The sequence below is a fragment of the Acanthisitta chloris genome, unplaced genomic scaffold, assembly GCF_000695815.1.
Source record: "Acanthisitta chloris isolate BGI_N310 unplaced genomic scaffold, ASM69581v1 scaffold16907, whole genome shotgun sequence".
Classification (NCBI taxonomy): domain Eukaryota; kingdom Metazoa; phylum Chordata; class Aves; order Passeriformes; family Acanthisittidae; genus Acanthisitta; species Acanthisitta chloris.
In genome coordinates this window covers 2,646-19,171 of record NW_008683371.1, presented here as the reverse complement: position 1 = coordinate 19,171, position 16,526 = coordinate 2,646, and the positions used below count along the sequence as shown (strand labels likewise).

The window sequence follows — 16,526 nt, the reverse complement described above, 5'->3', positions numbered from 1 at the left end:
GGGAAGTCAGTAACTCTCTGTCCAGGGGAGGTTTGGGTTAGATATGAAGAGATTTTTTAAGAAGGGAGTGATCAGGCATTGGAATGTGCTGCTCAGGGAGGTGGTGGATTCACCATCCCTGGAGGTTTTCAAGATGAGACTGGATGTGGCACTTAGTGCCATGGTCTAGTAACCATGGTAGGGCTGACCTCAATGATCCTGGAGGTCTTTGCCAACCTGGTTGATTCTATGATATTATAAAAAGCTCTTTATCCCTTTTGCTGCTTTGGAGAAAACATAAATGTGTAGAAACAAGAGAACTCTAATCACTGGCACCATCCTATCATCTATACCTTTTTGGTGCTCAGTCCATAAAAATAGTATACTGCAAATGACAGGGTAACCGGTGGGTAAGGGAGGCATTAGTGTGCTGCTGGTCACACTAATCACATATTGACTGAATACTGAATGCTCTTTCAGTCTGTCTGACAAATTGGAATGGCTTCAGTAACCCCTCGCTCTGATGTGTGTTCTGTCTCATTCTCTTCTGCATCATTCATTAAATCTCCTGGGAATACACAAAGGCTTTCTCACCTGCCTGTCCTCACAGATTTCTTTGCTTGCTGAATGCTCAGGTGCCCTCTCATCCTCCCATTAACACCTCACTGATCTCACAGCAAAAACCTGCAGTGAATTTAAATATCCCTTTCTCTATGCCTGGAAATGATCCCCCTTGGCTGTTGTGCTGTGCATGATGAGGGCTGTGCTTCACAGGAGCTGTGTCACTGCTCCTTGAGAGCCAAAGTGACAGCAGATGACGTCTCAAAGAAGTCAAAGATGACTTCTTTGAGAGCAGAAGTGACAGGAGGTGCCATCCTCCCTCACCAAGTTTAACCTTGGGTACACCTACATAGTTATGACCCATGGGAGCTACTGACACGTAACAAGTTGAGTTCTTCTTTAACCTGTCTTTAAAGAGAAGACATTAACATTCTGACTGTGCAGAAAAAGAGGTTGGTGAGTGGTACACTTTAAAAATAGCTACATGGAGTGTCTCAAAACACCTTCTCAGTGTTCCATACCTGCTCTCAGGTGCATCTTGTTTGCCCACTAGACAAACATCACTGCAAGTACCATGGAGTAACATAGACAGACAAAGTCAAGGTGAGCTGCATTCACTGCCTGTTATATCATCTATAACAGGTTTGGGTTAAAATCTAGTTGCTATGCTAGTCACCTTGTTTTCATATTGAGTGGAGTAAGATTTCAGTACAATCTTCCCAAAACAGACTGAGTGAAACAACTTAGGAAAAGCATTTCAGGTGTTTTCGGACTATGCAGTAGAATAAACATTGCAAGATTATTCTGACAGTTCACATTCTGAGTCTATTTGTACTTGTAAAAGTTATCTTAGACAATGCTCCCAACCACAGATTTTCATCACCTTATGAAGAAAATTCCACTGAGCTCAAAAGAACTATTTGGGAGTCTTGGAGGGAATGGATTATGGTCCTTCATATAGCACTGCCCTGAGGAATTTTCAGCACCTCTCCCAATACAGTTCAGTTCTGAGATGTTGAGCCATGAGGTTGTTTTCAATTACCAATACTTCACAGGTCTTGGGATCCATCCTTAAGATGGCCAAGGGTAACTTCTTCAAATTCTGGTAAGGTCTTTCATGTTACACTATAACCTGATTCACTTTCTTACCAAAAAAAAACCCACCAAAAAAAGACCAAACAAAATGAAAAACAAACAGATCAAAACCCCCGTGGATCTGAAAACCTGGGCACATGAAGGAGATTAGCAAACACATGGCTGGGAAATAAGGAGCTGAGTGATAGAGGATAAGGCAACATTTCCCACAGTTCTGTGTCTCTAATTGTTGGAAAAGTCAATGCCAAATTGATTTCTCAGTTGTGCAGACACATTCTGGGATATCATCTACCTTATAAAAATATCACTCATTCAATACAAGAATGTGTCTGCAGAGCTAAAATATAGGAAAAATAATTTAGGGGGCCAAAACCCAAAACTAATTCTGCAATGCACGGAGGAGTGAAATTAGGCAATTGCATTCTGGAAGGTACATCTCAGAACAGAATTGTTCAGTACATGGATCCCTGCATTTCCTTCCATTTCCAATACCAGATTTTAAGGACACACAGACCATGCTCAGCTGGTTAAAGCAAGAAGAAAAAAGCCTTTCACATTGGGCCTTTTTTTCTCCTGTTCACATTCAGTTGGACTGATGGTGATTTAATAGCAGCTTCTTCCATCTCAACCTCTGCAGCAACTTGACCTTTTTCACCTTCTCACACCACTTCCCAGAGAAATGTGGCTGTGTTACTCCTTCTGCTGGATCAGGCATGGGATGGGGATCAAATGCTGCTGTAGTCTGAGCCACGGGCAGCAAGAGCTGCTGCTGCTTCCCACTCCACTGTGAAGAAGGTAATTGTCCCAAAGAAGCCCACGACCACCATGATCAGGAGCTGCCACTGCAGGAGGAAGTAGTTGCTGTAGAAATAGGCAACTGCAGCACAGATGGACTGAAGGGAAGAAAAAAAAAAACCAACAAAAAGCCCAAAGTAAAAAGATTATCAGTGGAGATTTCCAGGCCAGTGCTACTACACAAGGATTATCAAACTGACATAGCCACAGCTTAATGTGCAGCTCCCAGTAGAATGTTTCTGCAGGAGACAGACAATTTGAAAGCTTCATTATACCTCAACATATGTCTTGATGTGACACACAACAGATTTAGTTTTTCCTTGTTATTTAAACAGTGCTCAGTGTAGAGAATGAACACAAACTCAGAAGCTGCAAGTGCAGCTCTCTGGTATTTCACACTAGTTTGTCTAGAAACAACACAGCCAAAGCTTTAAGAACACAGGCCAGAAAACTGTTTCCAGCATCACAAACTATTCTACAGCAACATTCAGGATGAAATAATTTGCAGAAACAACCTCATTTTTCTCAGCTCATTAAAAAGCCCAACCCAGTGTTTCAGGACCACCCCAACAGGTTTAGGTTCCAAAAAGTTGTGTTAGGCAATACCTGGACAAATTTAAAGATGGCAAAGGCAGGAGCACTGTCTTCTGAGTACAGGAACCCCAAGATACTGAGGAGCTGAGTGTTGAAGCAGCTGTCCCCCAGCCCCAACAGGAAGCTGCAGAGCATGGCCACCTCTTTGCTGAAAGAGAAAGTGAATCCAATTTCAAAACCATTTATTCAAACAGCTTAAACATCTATAAAGAAAGTTATCATACCTTTCATTTCACTGGAAAAGAACTAGGAATGCTTGGCAAAAAGAATAGATTCATCAGCTTTTACTTCCCTGAATGCCAAGACTTCTGTTCCTGCTACCTGCAGTCAATTCTACACTGAATTAGAACCACTCAAAGAACTTATTTCAGTGCTTGGAGCCACAAAGCCACAGAGCAGTGATTAAAAGCTGAGACACACATGGTGAGTTCATAAATACTGCAGGAATATTAGAGAAATACCAATTTATTTTGCAGGAAAATACTCCAGTTAAGTAAAGACTAGTCACCTGCACAGGCACAAATGCTCAGAACTGCAAGTTAGCAGCTGTGTCTGCACAAACTGACAGCACTATTTGCACACAGATTGGCAAAAATACACCCCAAAAGAAAGTTGCAATGATGAGCTAAGAAATCTCTGTGTTCTGCCCCTAACAGGCATAGCATGGCTTCAGTTAGACCAAGTGGAATTTGGCAATAAGCACTGAAAGACTTTGGAAACCAGTGCAACAGTGCAAGGCTGGTGCTCCCTGAGGCAGGAAAACTGAGCCCGAGACTGTTTTAAAACAAACTGAATTCCTGACACCTACTACAATAGTTGCTGGTCTCACTGCTGTACTAGGTATCAGAAACATCAGTTGTCAAGTGACAGAACTGCTCCAAATCATCCCCAAGCTTTTTATTCTTCTGCCATTTAAGTTCCTAAATTGAGAGCACACTGATGGAGTATCTCTACCTTTAATAAAACAGGAATTCCTGAAACATTCTTCTGTGGAGTTAAGCACTACACAGAGAAGCAGCTTCAAGGAATTTTCTGGAGAGGAGTAAGATTTGAGGCCTTCAGCAAGCTGATCTAGTGAGGAGGTGTCCCTGCCCATGGCAGGGGATTGGAACTAGATGATCTGCAAGGTCCTTTCCAACTCTTAAATTCTATGATTTTAAGATATATATGTGCATCCTGAGTTATATAAAGTGAAGGAAAAAGCTTACATACCTTGGAATCATATAAGCAACTTCATCTGTTCCTTCCATAGGAGCAATAGGAGCATCATTTGGCATGTTGAAAAAAATTAAATAAAAGGCTATGAAGTGGACAAGGATGCCCAACATCACCACTGGGTTCCTGCCAAAGCGACTGTTCTTGCTCAGCAAACCAAAGATTCCTCCACCTGTAGGAGCAGAAAAGATGACTGAGTCAGAGCTGGAGATGTAAAGAACAGAACAAAGCTTTAGAATTCCAATTGTCAGTATTTAAACATCCTCATATTGGATAACTGAAAGACTAACAAACACCAGAACAGCCCCAAGGAGTTTGCCAGATATGCCAGCCCTGTTTGCCACTCTGGGCTGTTAGAGGTGTGTAAGAAACATGGACAGGAGATTGATCAGGTGATTGCTGATGAAGACACTTCACCTTTTAGCCAGTATCTTACCAGCAGACAGTTTCCTCCAGTATTGCAACAGTACCAAGTGAAAATAGACAGCCTTGAGCTCAGCTCCTCATCACAAGAGCCTGCACCTCTCTCTGGATCCCAGCAGCTACTGAACAGATCCTGGGGCTTTTGTTCAACACCACAGTTCCCAAGTTTACAAAATATTTCCTTAATGGACATTCCCTGTATCCAATTTATACAAGTATCACATCTCATTTAACACCAACTAACTTTTTAAAGAGAGAATCCTTAATGCAACAATTGATTTAAGATAAGTTATGTATCATTCAAAATAAAAATGTAAAGCTGATACTCTTTCAAACCAGAATAGCAAAATAGTTACAATTCCCTAGTGACACTGTAGCCTAGTGTTTCTCTCACTTTAAGTCTCCTGCATTTCTCTGCACTAATCCAAAACTGCCTAACACAGTGTTAGAATTCAGACCCATCAGGATTTCACCTGCTGGTCTAAATCCACTTTACACAGTGTCAGATGAAATTCCCAGTGCAATAAGGAACCACAATGCCAATTATATTTCTGCTATTTCATTTTTTGGTCACATAATCATTGCTGGAACTTGAAACTCACTATCCAGTTAAATAGAAAAACCCTTTCTGAATAACTACATCATCCCAATCCTTTGGGTTTTTTGCCTCAAGGTAGTAAATTAAGACTCACCCAAGATTTCTCCAACACCAATAAAAATACCAGAGAGACCAATGAGGCTTTTCTCTTCGCTGCCAAACCTGTTCACAGCACCAATGCATGTTCCATACACTCCAGAAAAGAATGTTAATTGCAAACCTTTGAAGGGAACCAAACAGAATTGATAGATGAACTGTTAGGAAAGTCATGACAAAAAGGTTGTTTTCCCCTCAGGTATCTTCTAAAACATGTTTGTAGATCAGGTATGTGTAATAGAAGCAAAGAGGGAATTTTAAAGTATGTATATTCCCCTATGCCAGTTTACAAAAACCACACTAGAAAAAACACTGTCACCAACTGGTGTCACTCACTTCTGTCGACATAATCCCTATGAAAAGTAGAAATATAAACTGTGTAAGAACTTTGGAGATTCATCCCAAAGTGCCATGTGAAATAAAACACTTAAGTCACTGAAAAAAAAGCACAATTTCAGGGCAAGAGTTCCCCTCTCCAAGTTATGATATTCCTAAGGAAGTGCTTGTAACTCCAAATATCAATAAGGAGCTAAGATTCCTTATATGGACTTTTCTACACAGAACATAATTAATTTAAACTGAGAAAGAACAACTGCTATTTGCTTAAAACACTTCTCTCTCCTGTACCATCAGTGTGAGAAAAGGTGACACAGCTGAGTCCAACTAACATGACCACAAGCAACCACCAGTATAAAAATAGCAGCTCCTTAACAAAAAGGATGTTTAAAACAATGCAAAGTCTTATGCCTAAACAGAAAAAAAACAGCTCAAAATAAAACTCTTAATTTACCTCCTTTGCCTTTTGCTACAGCAAAACTATGGTAGAGCATTTCCTGGTCTGCATGTACCAGGTCACCTCACATGGCAGATGAGCTGCACAGCTCCAGAACAGGGGAGGACTTGGAGCAGTCTTAACCCAACCATCGACTTGGGAATAAAACCTTTTGTTTGCCTTATGGGATTTTGTATTTTGCCACAAAGAGTGGCACTATTGGCAATCCTGAGCCAGCAGATGGCAGTGGCCGTTACTCCCAACCTGGAATGATTTATTTTGCTGCCACCTGTAAAACCAAACTTCAGAATACACAGGGAAAACCTGACTGGCTCCTTTACCTCATTACCTTGCTCCACATTCCCATTGCACTAATCATTTAAGAGGGATTCGAGTGAGTTAATTCGGGTTAACACAACACTGAGAAGTGTGAAGGAATTTGTAACTCAGATTAGTGGCTGGAGCAAGATGACTCCAGAGCTACTATTGCTATTTCTCTCCCAGAAGGTGACTGTAACCTTCAGCAGATGTTGTGGCACTGTCTATAGCTTGATCTAAGTTTTTCTTTTCACCTCCAAGAGCTAACCATTTTTCATAACAGGCACTCAGAGCTCAGGTTCTGAAAATGCATCTATTCTTCAGGAAAACTTGATTTGATCATGAACAGAACTACATCTGAAGCCAAACAAGGAGCAAGAAAAACCAATTTGAAGAGCTCAGAAACATTTAATAGTATTTTTGTGGAAGAATCACTTGAGTAATGGCAAAAACACATTCTTATTTTGCAACTCACACCTTGGTCTAACAATGGCAAAACAGGTTTAACTAAGAGTTGCTAAAAAGAGAGAGAATACACCAAATACTAATTTGCTACATTTTGGCATTACTATTTGCCACAAAAAATCCAAGACTGGACTAGACTCAGCTCTGTCATCTTTTCTCACACTAATGGTAAAGAAAGAAGTGGTTTAAACAAATAGCAGCTGTTCTCTCTCAGTTTAAATTCACTATGTTCTGTGTAGAAAAGTCCATGTTAGGAATCTTAGCTCCTTATTGATACTTGGGGATGCAAGGGCTTCCTCAGGAGTATCATAACTAAGAGGGGAAGATAATCTTACCCTCAAATTGTGCTTTTTCTTCAATGACTTGGTGTTATTTCACATGGCACTTTGGGATGAAACTCCAAAGTTCTTGAAAGGCAGAAATATAAACTGGAAGAGACTTTTTTACAGAGAGAGTGATCAGGCATTGGAATGGGCTGCCCAGGGAGGTGATGGATTCACCATCCCTGGAGGTTTTCAAGCTGAGACTGGATGTGGCACTTAGTGCCATGGGCTAGTAACCACGGTAGGGTTGGACTTGATGGTCTTGGAGGCCTTTTCCAAGCCAGTTGATTCCAGGATTCTCTGGAATTGCAGAGCTGGGGTTAAAATTCCCAATGATGCCCTGACACTGCTCCACAGTGACACACTCTGCTGGTTCTTACCTGTGTAGGCTGTTGTGACACTGAGAAGCATCATTTCTTTCGTGAAGCTCAGTGTAATAGATTTCTCTGTAAAGAAACAATACTGGAAATTAATATAACTTCTGATAATACTACTGAGATAATCTGCACTTTCTTTTGCTCTTTGCTTAAAGCAAAAGTAGGTTAAAATTATATAAACTGTAAATTACACTTTTATTTACTGTTTATTACAGTAACCAGAGTGCTAAATAAACCAACCCTAACCTGCCATCTGGAAGAAATTAATCATTTTTTGGTAAGAAATGCAATGTGGGAAATATTACAGAGGAGATACACAGTTTTCAATTACCAGACAATTTTCTGCTCATTGTATTTCTGTCAGTTCATGGCAATTGTTTCTTGAAAGGCCAAATAAATTCCCAGTGAATTCTCAAAACTAACTTAACAGCCACAGGCAGAGCACAACAAGCTTCAAAGGAAACTGCAGATGCTCCAGTTCTACATTATTACTGGTGATATTTGATGACAAAATAAAACAAGATTTAACTTCTTTTTATCTTGTGTTTGTTATTTTTCACTTTGATTTTTTTTGAACTTTCACACATTTGCTTTCCCAAGTGGTGACCTGTGGTTTCTCTGCTCATCTATACAAGGAAGCTATTGTAAAGCAACTTGGATCTGAGAGTACATCAAAGATGGAATGCCCCAATTTTTTCCCTGGACTCCACTAGGATGTGATTGAAGACCACTTGACTTTCTTTCCTTGAAGTCAGGCTTTGTTTGTATGACATGGCCAGCTGAAAGGAGCACTGAAGTGCAGACAGACAGCTCACACCAGCCCCACCTCAGCAGCAATGTGCCCATATATGAGTTCAGTGCTTCCCAGGATTTTCCAGTTCCAAGCTCCATTTTGGATAGGCTCAAAAATCACAGATGCTCACACAGATAACTGAATTCCTGTCAGGCTCAGAACTCATCAGTCTTGTGTCCCTGTGTGAAATGTCATCTCTGGGCTGAAAACCACTGCCATCTGGCAGTCATTTTTCCACAGAGACCATTCCTGAAGGTCTGCAGGAGAACTGGAATAACTGAAATGCATTCTGAAAACGTTACTTGTTCACACATTTTTGTTCCAAGTGATTTGTATAGGATCACATTATCAGCAGAACCACAGAGAGCTGGAAAGGATATGTCACATTTTCTGAAGCAATTCCTGTGTGGAACTCTACTTACTGAAGGCAGCCACTGCTCTCAGCATCCTGTTGTGTGCAGACCTGGGTAAACACATGGAAAAAATCACAACCACCCTGTATTGCTATGCTGCAGGGCAGCTTCATTTTTCAAATCTTCTGTATATTTCCTAGCCCAAAACTATACACTAGAATATACCAATACATTAATAAAAGTTTCTAAGATATAAACTACCAACCACAAAATTCATTTGCTCTCTGCACTAGTGGATGTTTGCTCAACAGAATCTTTCTTGGGAGCATTTTTAGCTGCCAGCATTTTCTCACAGACACACTTACTGATGTTTTTCTAACATTTTCACTGTGCTTTATTTAAATAAAGCAAAAATATTTAAAATGATGCTTCAGGCAACACTACACCAAATCTATCTGTGCACCTGTGCATTGCTAAAGTATGTATCAGGGTGGTGCATATATATTTAGAGGAGGAAGGAATAACGTGTTTCAGTTTGCAAAAAATAACTTATAAAAAGGAAGTAATTTCATAGAATGATAGAATCAACAGGGTTGGAAGAGACCTCAAAGATCATCAAGTCCAACCCTACTGTGGTCACTAGCCCATGGCACTAAGTGCCACATCCAGCCTCAGCTTGAAAACCTCCAGGGATGGTGAATCCACCACCTCCCTGGGCAGCACATTCCACTGTCTGTCTGATTACTCTTTCTGTAAAAAAACTCTTCCTAATATCCAACCTAACCCTCCCCTGGCAGAGCTTGAGTCTGTGCCCTCTTGTCCTGCTGCTGGTTGCCTGGGAGAAGAGACCAACCCCCACCTGACTCCAACCTCCTGTCAGGGAGTCGTAGAGGGGGAGAAGGTCTCCCTTGAGCCTCCTCTTCTCCAGGCTGAACACCCCCAGCTCCCTCAGCCTCTCCTCATGGCACTTGTGCTCCAGTCCCTTCACCAGCCTCGTTGCTCTTCTCTGGACCTGCTCCAGCCCCTCAATGCCCCTCCTGAACTGAGGGGCCCAGAGCTGAGCATAGGATTCAAGGTGTGCCCTCACCAGCTCTGAGAGCAGGGGTAGAATCACCTCCCTGGCCTTGATGACCACACTGTTCCTATCTGCCTATCCCAGCCCTTAAACTGGTCTGACGAGGACAAAACAGACTATGAAAGGCAGATCTGTGTGTATTAACAATCAGTGGAGAAGAGATGAAAACCCTTTCCCAATTAAATCTGTAAGTTCTACAGGTTGCTGATAACATTCATGTCTCCAGTGCAGAGGAGAAAGTGAATGCACAATGTTCCACTGCGGAGTAAGAGCACAAACAAGTAGATGTGACAACATGTTATTGCCAGAAGCACTTACGAGCTGTCCCCCAGGATTTCATTAGCAGAATCCTCCTCCCCTGGAGTTTTTGTGTCCTCTTGTTTCCTAATCAGAAAGAACAAAACTGTGCCCACAAGACTGATAACAGTCAGAGCAATGAAGACAGTTCTGCGATCGCTCTCTGTGGAAAAACAAACAAGAGCCATAACCAGATGTGCAAAAGCAATTCAAGCCAACTCATCTACCTCCAAAGAACTAATACAGACATACTACACAACGGTGTTTAACACATACACTAATTTTCTAGCTTACCTTCCACATGGAGGCACCCAGCTGCTGGCAAATTCCTGTCTCAGTTTTATGATGCTAATAAAATAGCAGCACATTAAAGAGTGTCTCCATTTTCTGCCATGCAAAGGCTATCACCAAGGAGCAGCCAATTAAAGGAAGTGCATAAATTATTAGCAGGAAAAAGTACATCTTTGAAGACTTATATAAGTCAGAGTGGACACAAAACTACCCCACATCCCTTCAGATTGCTAAAACATTAATAAGGATTACTATTAGGATAGAAATATTAGCACCATGACATCACAAACTTGTAGGTTTGGGAGCTACAAAGAGAGATAAATCTCCCAAACCTCAGTAACTGCCACAGCAGCTGGAGGGAGGTAACTGCTGCCCTGTGCACCAGCTCTGCTGCACTAACCACCTCATCTAGCACAGGCACATCTGTAATACACAAGTCACTCCCATTTACCAATGGGAAAAAAAGCCAAGAAGTAGCAAAAGGTTGAGCTTGAACTAGTGTGTGACTCTGAAGATATTGCCTATACTTGTATTTATTTCCCCTTTAGAGGTAAATGCAAAATTGTTCCCAAAATACTTGTGTATTATTAGAGATCAAAAAGAGAATGTGTTTCACACCATGGAGAATCTGTCATATTTTTAGATGGGTAGTAAAAGTAAGATTTGATTTTTTAAATGCTGTTAAACCTTTTTTACACCAAATTTTTTTACCAAAGAGCAATCTCAGAACATTTAAAAATGGAGGAAAATGTAGCAGAGCTTCCTCAGTGAATTGCTCTACTCTCTGGTTAGTAAGAGCAATGAAATTAAGAATGCACAGAATTTCAGCCCTCCCAGGTTCAAAGTGTCTCCATTACCTTCAATAGCACTTAAACCTTTGTGTTAAAGGTGAGGGAATTAGAAAGATGACCTGTAAAATTAACCTGTGCTGCACTACTGAGTCTGGAGGGCCTGAAATGATGGATCTAACAAAAGCAAGAAGGGAACTGCTCATCTCAACAAAGCAGTTATTTCTGAAGCCTACATCAACATCTTATTCCTCATTGACTAGAGCAGAAGAATCCTCATTTGTTAAAGGCATTGACTATTTCTAACAGATAGTTTACATTAATACAATAGTAAGGAAAACTTTCATAGCCACTACAGAACAGGACAGTCAACTTTGTTTGTTTACAAAATGTTGTTTTCCCAGCAATGCTCATGTTTGGTAACTAAAATCTTAGCCTTTTCTCATTTTCACTACTGCAGTTTTCCTAGTGAACACCCCACACACCTTGCCTGGCTTACTCAAACAGCTGCCAAAAGTTTTTGCTTTAAGAACACTGAGTCTCAACCACTGTCCAGCTTAAAAACAGGAATAAAATCTTCTCTTCTCCCATTCCTGCCCCTTACCAGTCTAGCACAATGTCAAATGAAAAAACTACAGTATGAATTACAACCCCATTAGGAAGTTTGTCTGCATAAACTATGCCAAGAAAGGAAGAGTGAGTTCTTTCTCCACTCTGTCAGCAATGCTGCCAGTTCAGCACAGCTGCACATCTCAGCCTCTGTGTCCTACACTGCACAATGATTAGTGCAACCATAAACTGAACTGGGATGGTTTTCCTTTATTTTATAGGTTAATCCATCTCCAATATGATTTAAGAGGAGAGTCGACACCAGGAACTTACTTTGGCATGGGATAGTGTGTATGTTAAACATAGAGCCAGTATAGCTTTCCCCCCAGGTATGTGTATTTTGGCATAGGTGTGTCTGCACAGGGAAAATCCCAAAGTAGCTATTGGGGAAAATCTTATTCTCACCTCTCATAGACAATGCCCTAAGAGAAGGTACTCAAAGTGCATTGCTTGCAGGAAAACAACATACACAATACAGGAACACTGAATCAAAATCATACTCCAAAAGAGAGCCTAACAATAAACTGGGGGGGAAATTGTCTGCTATTGTATAAGTTTCTTGCCACTTCCTAGTTAATTATTTCACCTGTTTATTCATGCTACTGTGTTTCAAGGATGGACACATAAACGAGCAGTTCCCACCTGATATGTGAGTTTTTCCTTGCCAAGCAAAGTATATATAGAGGTTTCCAAAAAACAAGCTGTAAACAAAGAGAACAACAAAGGTGAGCAGCACTTCTTGTAGTAAGATTCAGGTTGTAGCATCACAGCAGTAATATTCTATGCAAAAAACAGGACTGTGCAATTAGAGAGAGATACACCAGTCACTCCCCATGACAACTGCTTATTCCATAGAAAACTTCAACCTCAGTACAAGATTCTGCCCCACAACTTTAGCTATTCAACAACCAAGACAAGGTGGTGGCAATATTTCCAACTTTCATTCACTGCTCTGTAATGCACAATAGCAATAGAAACTTTGCTTCCATCTCTTCCTCGCTCTTCACTGACTGCAAGGTAGCAGTGGAACATTTTTGGATGCAGTATCTCACTTATAAAAAGATGTAAAAAGCAGAATACATATACAGCCAAAAAGAAATGAACAAATAAAGCTCACCTGAACTGCAGGAGTGCCCAAAATACTCCACTGTTCCTTCCAATGGTGTTTTCATCAGAATTTACAGTCAAGCAATTTCCCTGTGCTGTCCAGAGGACTGAAAGAGACAGAGTATATTGCTCAGAATATAAAAATATTTGAGAGGTACATTCAAATCTAGTAAAAAACAGACAGCAGAGTATGAAAAATGCTTACCAGCAGCTGCAATGCCAATAAAAACAGAAGCAGTGTAGAAAGCCCATGTAGTAGGTTGGATAAAGACTGCAATATATAGGCTAGAATAGAACAGATCAGTTATTGAATACAGACTCCAACTGGACAATGCTCTTTAGCAATCAGGTAACTCCCTTAGCTGCTTCTAAATCAGCTACTCTCCCCAAAGGGACACTGGAAAACAGGTTAGGTTGTATGTGAAAAATCCTTTTACCCTACTAACTACACAGAAATCTTTATACATAGTCATTAATCTGAGACCATAACCTGAACTCCACAGTCAGCAAAATCTGGAAATGCTGCAGAAAATATATGTGCTGTTTGCACTAGGCTGAAGCACTCTGCAGTTCCACATCTGCAGTATCTCTGTGAGGTGCATTTCTTAGCCAGTACAACTTCATGTATGGCACAATAGCCTTAGGTGTGGAAAAAATGAAAGGAACCCTTCAAAGGAAGCAGAGAAAAACTCAAAATTAATACTTACCTATAAAATATGCCACTAACAACCATGGAGAGTTGAGGTCCTACTATTGCAACCACTGAAGGTGAGAGAAGATTTGATGCAGAGAATACTCCATAAATAATGGACATGCTACATGAAAAAACCAAAGATGATTAGATACTTAAATATAAGGTATCACTGTTTGAGAGTGATCAGTGGATTTCAAAATACCCAGTTAAGTACAAACGTAAGGTAACAACAGTTACTGTATTTTGTACCCTGTACTTCTAGAGGAGAATATTCCAGAACCTTAGTCAACTACTAATGAAAAACTCATTAGTTTTTCATTTTCTGCCAAACACATGACAGAAATCTTATAGATATATCCTGTGCCAGTTGTATTTTCAGTTTCAACTAAGACAGTAAACCATTCAAAGCAGTAATGAGGTTTTCCTACATGATGGATTAATTGGGCATTCAAATCAACTCTGCCAGTGCAACAAAGAGAAAGGGTTTTTGTGGCTTTGCCTACTCTGACTGCTCCTTTCACATTTCTGTTGCAGGATATCCTGGGAGTTGATCCACACCACCTGCTCTGCACAAACACACAGAGGTGGACAAGGGCAAACAATCAAGGCCTGAGTCAGCAGTTAGGTCTATTTTTAAACTTCCACCTCACTCATCTCCCAAGATAAAAAGCTGAGAATGTGATGGTGGTGGTGTTCTCCCTATAAAGCAAACATGCAAACCAGGTATGTAGTTCAACTAGAAACGATCCAGAGCAGAACTGTGAGAAGCTGCTTTAAACTGCCCTAAGTATGGCAATAAAGTGTGAAGTCAGCAGAACACTCCAATCCTGAGAGCATATCTCTACTGGAGGAAACTGCAACTAGCTTCATCCTGCAAGGAGCAAAGGAAGAAGAAAATCTGTGTAAATTACCTTGTGTAGCCACTGCCGTGGAAGTCTGTGCTGTTTAAATTTGTGATAACAGTTTGCTGTGAGGAGAAAATCAGACATGGTAACAGGTAAGAATATATCTTGCAGTGTGAGAACACTTGCATCAATCTGAAGTCAGTATCCAACACTAGAATTAACCATTAACAGGCTCTACAAAGTACTTAGCAGAATTGAAAGTGTTAATTACAACTCACACCACCTCCATAACAAAGATACCAGGGATACTTGGCAGGGAAACATCTCTGAAGGTGTAATTAGCACTTTATGATTGAATCATGATTTCATCAGAGACTTTAAAATACTTCACAAAACTTTTGTTTCCCTAAAGAACTCTCTTAGGTAGATATGTATGACTACCATAATTTAAAAAGTATGGAGAAAATGGAGAAGCTTCAAAATATTCTTAAGTTGACCTAACTGAATTTCTGAGATAACAGTTTCCATTCTTTTTGGCTTCCCGTTATTTCCCTGTTCCTTTTTTTTTTTCCCTTGAATCAGCTTTAGTGATCATAAGACCATGTCATTAGTTGGACTGACAGGCAGATCTGATTGCAAGTCACTTGTGAAGGCTTTTATGACAATAAATTACATGATCACAAAGTCCAGGTCAGTGAGGTGCTGCGAATTAATCACAGAACTTCTAATATCACTGGGCTGTACTTAGTGCAGTGTGATAATGTACTTATGTGCTGATGTACATTGTCACATAGCACTGTGGCTCACAGAAACTACTCCAGGTACTTATTCCATACTGCAGTGAAGGATATTTATGTGTCTGAACCCAGAAAGGATTCTCCTTGCATGCAAGGGAAGAGCTGTAAGACCTCTAGGCTTCAGAGGGATGTTGAAATCTAACTGCCCTTCAGGCACAGAACTAGCAGTGAAAGCAATGTCAGCACTCAGGAAGCTAAAGGACCTGGGCTAAGTCTGCCAGCAGCAGGAGAATATATATTCCAATAGTGATAATAAATTTGAGTTAGGTTATGCTCAATTTTGGTCCTGCAGACAAAGAGATACATAATACTGAAGCAGTAAATAACTCCTTCAGCTGGAAGGTAACTTGGCAGTTGAGCAATTGTGAAAGTCTGACTGTTTGTCAGGTGTTATCCTCAATGTCTAGTTTGTTAGAAGAGAAAAAATATGTTTGATTAAGAAAAACTAGTTAATGTTTAATAACAATTTAGGCAAATATTTTGAAAGGGACTATACAGAATATAGAAGGTTCCGTGTAATTCAGCTGCTCAATACTGCAAGTGCCAAAGTAGGCAATGTTTTAAGGTTCAAACATTTTATAAGACTAATTTTCTGCTTCCTAAGCAATCAGGCACACTTACATATGTAGCTATGCTGTCTTAAAGAAACAGGCTGCTTAATTACTCAGTTAACCAACTTAATCTCGTTAACACTACACCAAGAGGAGACAAAACGTTATAGAGTATCTTGCAAGGCAGAAAACTTACAAAGTAAACCACAACACAAATAAATAAAGCAACATTAAAGCACACAAAAGACAAGAGAGGATGTGAGGATGTGACAGAGATGTTTTGAAACTCACACCTACCGCGATGTTTCCACATGTCTGGAAAGCAGTGAATATAAACATAAACGAGAGCCCCAAAATAATGATGTTGAAAAGTCTTTTAGCTTCAGAAGACATTTTGGGCTTTCTTGCTGAGCCTTCAGGTTCAGTCGGGCTCTTTTTTCTTTTAAAAGTTTCCTCTTAATCTCTGCTAAAAACAACAACAAAAAGAGCAAAAGGATAAAAGAGAGAAAGGTTTGAAAATTATGATCATTCAAGTAGCTGCAACAATACAAACCTCAGTTAATCAAGCAATATGAGAACTCATGTACAGTAAAATCAGTAACTTGAAAGAAAAACCAGAAGCAAAGCAAAGAAAGGTGTGGTGCAGGAGAATAAAGCCCGAGATTCTCTCTACCTTTTCCCATGAAGTTGCGGGCGCTGAGTGCAGTGTGTCAGT

The 16,526-nt window shown here is 40.3% G+C and overlaps 1 protein-coding gene across 2 annotated transcripts; it reads right to left on the bottom strand.

The window, feature by feature from the left end:
• Positions 1-2,360: 2,360 nt before the first annotated feature.
• MFSD11 (major facilitator superfamily domain containing 11) lies at positions 2,361-16,213 on the bottom strand. Of its 2 annotated transcripts, XM_009078913.1 has the most exons (13): positions 16,109-16,213; positions 14,530-14,585; positions 13,632-13,739; positions 13,130-13,209; positions 12,935-13,031; positions 12,460-12,518; positions 10,151-10,292; positions 8,827-8,867; positions 7,615-7,680; positions 5,355-5,480; positions 4,237-4,411; positions 3,037-3,172; positions 2,361-2,528 (listed from the first exon to the last, which is right to left on the bottom strand). In XM_009078913.1, the coding sequence occupies exons 1-13, from the start codon at positions 16,202-16,204 to the stop codon at positions 2,361-2,363; spliced, it is 1,350 nt and encodes a 449-aa protein (XP_009077161.1). In that variant the 5' UTR covers positions 16,205-16,213. The 2 variants fall into 2 exon arrangements, with proteins under 2 accessions (XP_009077161.1, XP_009077160.1); XM_009078912.1 differs by lacking the exons at positions 12,460-12,518; positions 12,935-13,031 and having other exon boundaries at positions 16,109-16,204.
• Positions 16,214-16,526: the final 313 nt, after the last annotated feature.

Bases quoted from the DNA above. Each gene is read 5' to 3' on its own strand.
- MFSD11 (XM_009078913.1), bottom strand. From the start codon at position 16,204: ATGTCTTCTGAAGCTAAAAGACTTTTCAACATCATTATTTTGGGGCTC. The intron at 13,740-14,529 runs GTAATTTACACA...TTTTTCATGTAG, and splicing joins CACGGCAGTGGCTACACAAG to CATGTCCATTATTTATGGAG. The intron at 12,519-12,934 runs GTGAGCTTTATT...CTTTGTTTACAG, and splicing joins TGGGCACTCCTGCAGTTCAG to CTTGTTTTTTGGAAACCTCT.